Source organism: Anopheles bellator, chromosome 2, assembly GCF_943735745.2.
Source record: "Anopheles bellator chromosome 2, idAnoBellAS_SP24_06.2, whole genome shotgun sequence".
In the NCBI taxonomy this organism is placed as follows: domain Eukaryota; kingdom Metazoa; phylum Arthropoda; class Insecta; order Diptera; family Culicidae; genus Anopheles; species Anopheles bellator.
Window position 1 is genome coordinate 77,816,606 of NC_071286.1, and position 8,080 is coordinate 77,824,685.

The following is an 8,080-nucleotide window of genomic DNA, read 5'->3' on the forward strand; positions in this document are numbered from 1 at the left end:
TTAAGCGTGTTTATGTTTCAGTTAATATAATATCCTTCCGTGCCGAGCGGGAAAAATATAATCGAGGCACAGCGCTTCGTAAATTAATTATTTCCGTTTTTCACCCGGATCAATTACCGATGTACCGGAATACCGACCACTCAATTAGTCGGCCGGGTACTGAATTACGAGGGTAAGAATCACGTTCGGCCAATGTGACACAAATGATGAAACGGGGGGTTCACTGATGATCGATTTCAATTCATTTGTGAAACAGCCCCACAAAGTAGACCGCCACCGGATGGAGGAGCCGGGTTGGACTGAGATAAAGCTACCCCACCCGAAAAAAGGCTCCAGGCGGACTATGAGTGGAAATGGATTTGTAAGAATGAAAGGTTTTAATTAAACCCAATAAACCCTCAGCTAAAACCATTTGGAGAGCCCGGCGTCAGGTGATACGTACGGTGACACCACGCAGACGGGACCGTAGTCAGTTTTCTGTCTCCACCGCTCGACCATATTCATCAGCTCTACGAGCGAGTTCGTGGACGTCGGCACCTGCAACGAGGGAAGTGGGTAAGCGAGATGAGGTGAGTGGTTCTGTCATGACGGGTCCGGCTGCCCGTACCTTGTGTCCCATAGGCCAGCAGGTGAGCTGAAAGACCTGCACCGTTCTCGGAGGTGCCTTCACGCCCGCCATCAGCTCCGTCAGCGAGATGACCTTCTTGTTGATGCGGAAGATCCACGACTTGATGTTGGAATAGTGCTGGTGCGAGATGTGATCGATGGTGAACACCGGTCCGTACTTTTTCGAGTGGCGACCCTCGGGCCAGAAGGCAGGATATTGTTGCTAAGAAGAGCACAGAGTGACAGTGATGCGAAGCCGGTGAATTCCGGTGTCATTGCCGAGAACTTACCGAGTTGTGTGGGGGCTGGCAGAGCACGACGACGGCGGAACACTCGTGATCGTAAACGAGCGACCAGAATTCGCCGCACGTCTTCTGGAGCGGCCATTCCGTGACGATGTACTCCCGTGGCTTCGTGTACCCCTGCCGAAATGGGAGAGAAGGACATCCCCATAGAGCATACAATAGTAGGGAAAAACGGGGCCCCAAAATTGTATGACGCGGTGGCAGACTTTAAACAAGGCACGCCACCTTTGGGCACGGTACTTACGTCGACGAACACGGCGTTAATGTAGTCGGTAAATGAATTTCCCTGAAACGAGCTAAGGTAAGGACGGAAGTTGTCAGCTGTTGGGGCGTTCGGTCGGTCGGTTGATGTTTTGCATACGGCCCCACGGAGTCAGCGGCAGCAAGAGCGAGAGAAAGAGAGGGAATCATTAGCAGTAGTGTGGCCGCCATCGTATTAGCGACATTGTTCGTAATTGAATTTAGGATCGTTTTTTCGCCAATTCTTTGTCCCGGCATTCTAGCATTCAAGCCCCTATTGTATGTGTGCGTGGTATCCACTTGAAGGCTTGGAGTGCTGTAAGTCCACCCGTTCCGCAACTTACGTGGTACACAGAGGACGTCGCGGTTTTTCTCCCGATTGTCGCCGCGGTGGCCTCCGGCACAGTCACCGATGGTGAAGCGGGGCGTCTGCTTGCAGATCTGGGCGTACTCCCGCTGATAGGAGTTCATCTTGGTGACCGGATCTTTGAGGCTCTTCTCCTTCAGCCGCTGCGACAGCTCCGTCACCGGAAACCACGAATTGCCGCAGATAATGAATTCCTCCAGCGTGTCGTATACGAACTTGTATTGGTCCTGTGGGGCAGGGTCAGACGCAGAGAACGGACCGCACGGTAAGATAAGAACCATTTTAGGAAGTGTTTAGATCTGCATAAATTAATTTCGACTGTCGAAAGGATAATCGTGGACCGCCCAGATAAGCGCTTCAAGAGCACCTCTTAGAAATGCCGCCAAGGACGACTTTATGCCTAACGCGACCCGCCAGCAATATTGGGCAATTGTTTGGTCTACAAAGGCTGCTCAAGGGGCATAAAACGGCGGCTTAAAGTCGTTTACTTTAAGGTCTGTTTGGTGTATCTAACCAAACTAACATTTTGTAACCAATAATGGTTGTACTTTTTTAACGGCGCGTAAAAAATGTCATTTATGGAAACGGATCGATGGTGCATCGGGAAAAAGGGCCATCAACGACTGCCCGGGGGATGAAACCATTCGCAAGATAGATTAGCGCCCCGTCAGGCTGCTGCTGGTAATTTAATTGCTGCCCAATCGACGGTAGTGAGAGCAGACGGAAGGATAATGAATGGAATATTTTAAACCACTCTGCAGCTGCACAAATGTCAGAAGTCAGTCGGGGTGCGATAGTTAGGCCCTCACGAAGCAACCCCCCCGGAAGGATATTTGCGGAAATTCTACGCCCGACGATGGTTCGATCGATTCCATTTGCATACTGCAAACTATGCCCCGTTCGTGGTGTCGGTGTCCCGTCGGTTGCTCCCGGTCTGTCGATGATGCTTACCACATTTTCAATAAGGCCTTTCCTAGACTGGCGCAGCTTCTTCAGATAGCCGAACACGTGAAACGAGTCCTCCTCCTCCGCCAGCTCCATGTTGGCATCGATGGCCAAGTACACCCCGGACCGACCGCCGCCATCGCTGGAGGGCACACGTTTGGATAATAAAAAGGAAACACATTAAAATACGTAAGCTTCATCTACTTGAATTGCCATTTTTTTTCAACAACGTCACCAATGTTAGAGAGAAACTTTGCGACTCCGTCCGGGTAACGTGGCCGTCTACTTACTTGCAGTGCACCAGCATCGGGCCGATCCGGCTGTTCGCTTTGATGATTGTCCCCACAACGGACCTGACCCGCCGGCGGAACTCGAGAATTGCGTTGGAAAAAGGGCAGGTGTGTGAATGCCATTCGGTGTAGTGGAACTGTAGTAAAAATCGCTCTTCGGCCACTACCTGTGGAGAAAATGGCACCAGAAAAGAAAAAAACAAGGAATGGAGCGCGAAAACGAGAGCCTTGAAAGAGTGAAGCCCATCCCGTCAACTCGCGGTCGACCATAGCTGTGCGGGCATCACTAAGGAACATCGTCGGACGGGGTCGAAATGAAACTAAAACAGCAACATACTTTCCTGGAACCGCGGACGGATCCCGGTCCAGGCACCGCGGACCAGTAAAAGGGGGTTGTAAAATGTAAACATTGCTTAGTGTAATTACCCCATTCATCTCACGGTTAATGAGCGAAACGTGTAAAATAAAATGTGTCCACCGTGGTGGCGGTGGTCCTGGACTCCTGGACGGTTCGCGGTTTGTAGCACACAAGTGCACGCATGTGCGATGTCCTGCCGTCGCTTCCACAACGGCCACAACGGCACGTCAGACGAAGGAACTGCGAAGACTGGGAACATTCCGGTGCAACCGGATGGAAGAAAAATGGAACCCAAAAAGGAACAAAGTACATCCGCCGCAGCACACCGGCGGCCAACGGAACGACAACATGTGGTCCACAGGAGACATAATAATGGGCCCCGGCCCGGCTACCAAAGCGTTGCGAAATGATGTCGCCATTATTGCCGCCAGCAATTCAGTAACGGCCCCACCGCCCGGTCGGCCCGACCGGACGGAATAAAACATATTTTTCCATCTTCTAACGGACCCGGCGGATCCATGCGGAGAACCGCACACGTGGCGCGTCCGGAAACTGTGTGCTTCTTCAGCCCCGGAGGCGTTCGGATTGCGCCTGGCTGGTTGAAAGAAAGTGGACCGGGATGACTTACATTGTCTTTGTTGAGTTTAAACAGCCTAAACGTCCGTATGTGAAAATTGGCCAGCTCCTCCTCCGACTGTATCGTGATGTGCATGTCGCCGTAGATTTCCTCCTTCTCCTTGTTCGGTGGCCAGTACTGAACGCACATAACCTGCAAAAGGGGAGGGAGGTGGGAAAAGAAAGCATTAGCACGGTCAGGTGTCGTTTTTTAATTTGGTGGACCCATGATCGTCCAACTTTGTCATCGCCATCGATCTAACACCTGCGCCCGGTATCCCGAAGCCGAAGCTTGTTTAATTCCACAGCTGAGTTTGGCACACGGATAAAACTCCCCAATGCCGGTGGGGAAGGTCGTGAAAATTTATGCTCCGGACCAACGGATATTTCCCGAAACGCTGCCGTGAGCGAAAAGTTTCCAATTTATTATCCCGCGATCGGACAAAATTGTTTTCGCCTAGGCGCCGCACTTGCGGTTACGGTTACGGGGGTCTTGCGTTGCGCCCCGGTTGCCCCGGATCGGACTTTGTAACGATTTCTTTCTCACTTGACACACCGTGTCCGTTAAATGCCCGATTCGCGTGCGCCCGGTACTTCCCCACCGTGCAGGAGAAACAAAACAAGTTCAAACATTGATTATAACGATGATGATGGCGATCGTAATGGCTGCCGTTAGGATGGAGCGCGGCAGACAAAAAAACACATTAAACTCCTTGCATTGGTTTTTCCCGTTGCTTCCGGGGAGCCCTCTAATGCCGGGCAGGGCGAAGAAAAACGTCAGGGGGAAGCCAGTGTCGTGGCAGGCAGCGTACAAAGTTGTGGAAAAGTACGATGATATACCGATGGGCAATGATGACGACGACGACGACGATGATGATGATGATGATGAAGGGAGCGAAAAAGTTCTGATACAGGTAATCAAACTCTCATGCGTTTGCTGCAACTAATGCTCGGGGCAGAAAAAGGAGCAAATCAGAACCAGACCGAGAAACTTCCAACATAACGGAACGCGAAGTAGGTTAAAACCGAGAGGGAACAGGACCAACCGGCAAGGGAGGAAGCGTCACATTTTTAACCGGAAGCAAGACAACGCAGCAATGGGAAGGATCGGTGCTCACAGCGGGAGCAACACCGTGGCCATGGCTGAGTTATGGCGGATTTAATGGAAATTGAATGGAAAGTTTCACCAGAGGAGAGCTGTATTTCTAGTGGGACATTTGGAAAACCGGTGCGGTGTACCCGAACGGTCCCCAGCGCGGTAACTTTGGCTGCACTTCCACTGGCTGGGCTGGACTTCTTCTCTGTTTCTCCGTTGCCTCGCGTTCCGGTTCAGGTTGGATTGTGTTTTCATTTAATTTTCTATCGTTACGGGGCGCACCAATGCACAGAAACGGTTGGCCTTCGCCCTAGGCCCTAGGCAAATGGCGTTTTTATGGGCAAATAAAAGCCAGCACAGTTGTTACCGACCAACAATTAAATGGGCTGCCCGGCAGCCCAGGGGCAACATGGTGATGGGCGCATTAACGGAAACATAATCACTAACCGATCGATAGAAAATGGCACAGGCTTTAGTGTGCAATTAGGCGGCGAATACATTACTTTACACAACAATTCCATTACGCGGATCCGGATTCAACAAGGGCTTATGGACCGAGTGCAATCAGTAAACGGTTCCTTTTATGTTTCACTAGTGCCCGTTGGTGATTTTGCAGATGTTTGGAACCTTTCTGGAGTTCCCTCAGAAATACTAAGCCGATCGATCAGCCATTGGGCGAGGCACACAGTTTTCTTGTGATTCGTGCATTTAAGGACACATAGCACACGCGGAATTATGGAATTATGCAGATGATGATATTCGCGGAAATAGGTAGAACCCATCCCACCGACACGTGCCGTCCTATGATCCGACGTAGCAACGCCACCGAAGCAAACGGAGTGCCAGAAAAATGAAACATGTTCCAGGAAACCGTGGCTCAGAACAACTACACAGCGTGGCACGTGAATCGATCGACGGAAGGAAGCAAATTTGGGCAAAGTTGCACTGCGGGCACCATTCGTTTAAATCGCAAATCGTTTTGCGGACTTTCGGACCTCATACACCCGGCGTTGCGAACGGTTTCCGGGTGCGTTTCGCTCAAATGATGGCCACCGCTTCGGTGGTGCGGATCTGTTGGCTCATAAAACGGCGAAGAAATGGTGTGGAAATTTATCGAATCAATTCGTTTGACCGGTCGCCGACGGCCGACCGGCCAATAACATGGTTTGAAGACGGTGCGTGCCTGGCTTTACTCGAGAGTAACGGTTTGCGAACTTACCTTGGTAAAGTCGAACGTCTTGGTGAGCATCACAATGCAGCTACAGTTCTCTTGCCAAACCATCCTCCAAAAATCTAGCACCGTGTCCTCCGTTGGTCCCTGCGTTACGATATACGCATTTGGTTTGAGTAAACTCTGTTGTTCGGAAAGGCAAGAGAAAGGCAACAAATCCAGTGTCAAGGACTAACTAAACCCGACGGGACCGATTGGCGACGCGCACCACTTACATCGACATACGACGCGTTGACGTAGTCCGAGTCCGGTGTGTTATCGTACTTTTCTAAAACGACCCTATTGTAATCGTATGGAATGCATTTGGGATTCTGGTTCTTGAGTGCGTTGGCTTTGCGTAGTGCGTGCTTGCACGAATTGGTTTCAACCTTCACAGCCGTCTGGAATTCGAGCTTGTAGAGTATCGGGAACTTCCGCCGCTGCTCGCACAGCTTGGCAAAGTGTCGCAGTTCAGTCGGTTTGTCTGGCATCGTCTGCGACAGTGGGTTTTTCTCATCTGCAACGACGCAACGGGGAAAGCATTAGGCGCATCTCGCAGCGTGCTGTTTAATTATTTCCCACTGAACTCGGGTACTGTCTGTGACCCACATTCTAGCGACGCCATTTACTGAACACATAGCATTCGCCTGAATGAGCTCAGTTTCGGGATCCTTTTCCCTAAACTCTCCCTGTCACGGGGGGTAGGACAAAATTAAGAAACTCTGCCCAAGAAAGTTGCCGGAGTTCGCGTTTGGGGCCCACGGAATGCACTTACCTCGCGCTGACAGTTTAACTTTATCTATAAATAATAAAAGAAAGCAGTAGCAGTGAGTGAAGAGAAAAAATTAAATTAGTAAACGCTGCACGCCCCCGTCAGGGTGCGCGACAGTTTTTCCCGCTTTCCGACACATTTCCACCTTCCGTCGACGAAACCCCCCGGTGCTGTGTTGCGATTTCTGAGACGCAGAATTTGCGGAATGTCTCCGATCCCAAGGATCCCGGCTCCATGGAAGTTTGACGTGATGTGGATGCAGAGTGGATATTAATTGAGTTGCAACAGAAAAGTCGGTGCATTTCTGAAGAGGAGAGCCCGCGTGGAGTTGGCTTAGGACAGTTCATCGGCAGCTTACTCCAGTCGTCGTGTGCAAGAGAAAATGCATCAGGAGTGGTTAAGCTGCCCGGGCATCGACAATGGGCCACAACGCTAGTGGAGCGCTAGGCACGTACCGAGCATTTCAACAGGTGCCTGGTCAGGAGCTGTGCTGACGGACGGGAAATGTGTCGGGCGCGCTGTTGTGCTGCCAATTGCTTACCTAGTGACAGTAAACCGCTATTTAACATGCTTAACTTTATCGTGTTTGGTATCGAAACTAAACTCGTGGAACTGAGTGTCTTTTTCTTCTTCGGTTTCTCCAGGTCGGCATAGCGTGTGGTGGACCTGGAAAAGAAGAAGTCAGCACAAAGTGCATGGATTAATTTCACATTATAGCCGAGGAAGATACAGTTTCATCGTGTAAGATTTATGGCAACAAATCGTCCAGATGTGCGCACAGTAATTGGGCTTGCCGGTAGTTTGTTGGAGAAGGCATACACTCCGATGATGGATGAGCGTAGCGTAGACGAAAGGCGAAGTTAAGATTACAATGACAACCAAGATTACCAATTTACCACCGGGAGCCACAAACACACACAGTCACAGGTCGAATTGGGCAAACAATTTATAGCCGAAGCCATTACTGGCATGAGACTGCATAAATAGTAGCGCTGTCCGTTGCTGAAGCGAGATGCCGAGCAGGATGCTACCGGCACTACTGCCAACCAGGCATCCGATTAGCAAGCGACTGATCAGAAGTGGCCAGCGACACCGTGGCCGATGATGATGAGATTTGGAACTGGAAATGCTTTATTGATTACTGGCAAACGACTATTGGTCGCCGTGGTAGTAGGAATGACTGGGTAAGTGAATCCCAAGCTGCACGCCAAGCAACAGATACCTGCAGGCGATATAGAGCATCAGTTGAACGTATTGCAGCTAGACTGGACGATAG

The 8,080-nt window shown here is 50.7% G+C and overlaps 1 protein-coding gene across 1 annotated transcript in view; it reads right to left on the reverse strand.

The window, feature by feature from the left end:
• Positions 1-7,542, reverse strand: part of LOC131208111 (receptor-type tyrosine-protein phosphatase kappa) — an 8,239-nt gene extending 697 nt beyond the window's left edge. Inside the window, exons 1-13 of the mRNA XM_058200760.1 lie at positions 7,535-7,542; positions 7,346-7,470; positions 6,808-6,831; positions 6,269-6,549; positions 6,042-6,176; positions 3,740-3,880; positions 2,754-2,920; positions 2,470-2,605; positions 1,496-1,745; positions 1,156-1,232; positions 897-1,028; positions 608-829; positions 443-537 (exon numbers count right to left, since the gene is read on the reverse strand). Of these exons, the coding sequence (XP_058056743.1) occupies positions 443-537; positions 608-829; positions 897-1,028; positions 1,156-1,232; positions 1,496-1,745; positions 2,470-2,605; positions 2,754-2,920; positions 3,740-3,880; positions 6,042-6,176; positions 6,269-6,549; positions 6,808-6,831; positions 7,346-7,470; positions 7,535-7,542 (1,793 nt within the window). The remainder of the gene's footprint in view (positions 1-442; positions 538-607; positions 830-896; positions 1,029-1,155; positions 1,233-1,495; positions 1,746-2,469; positions 2,606-2,753; positions 2,921-3,739; positions 3,881-6,041; positions 6,177-6,268; positions 6,550-6,807; positions 6,832-7,345; positions 7,471-7,534) is intronic.
• Between the last annotated feature and the right edge of the window lie 538 nt (positions 7,543-8,080).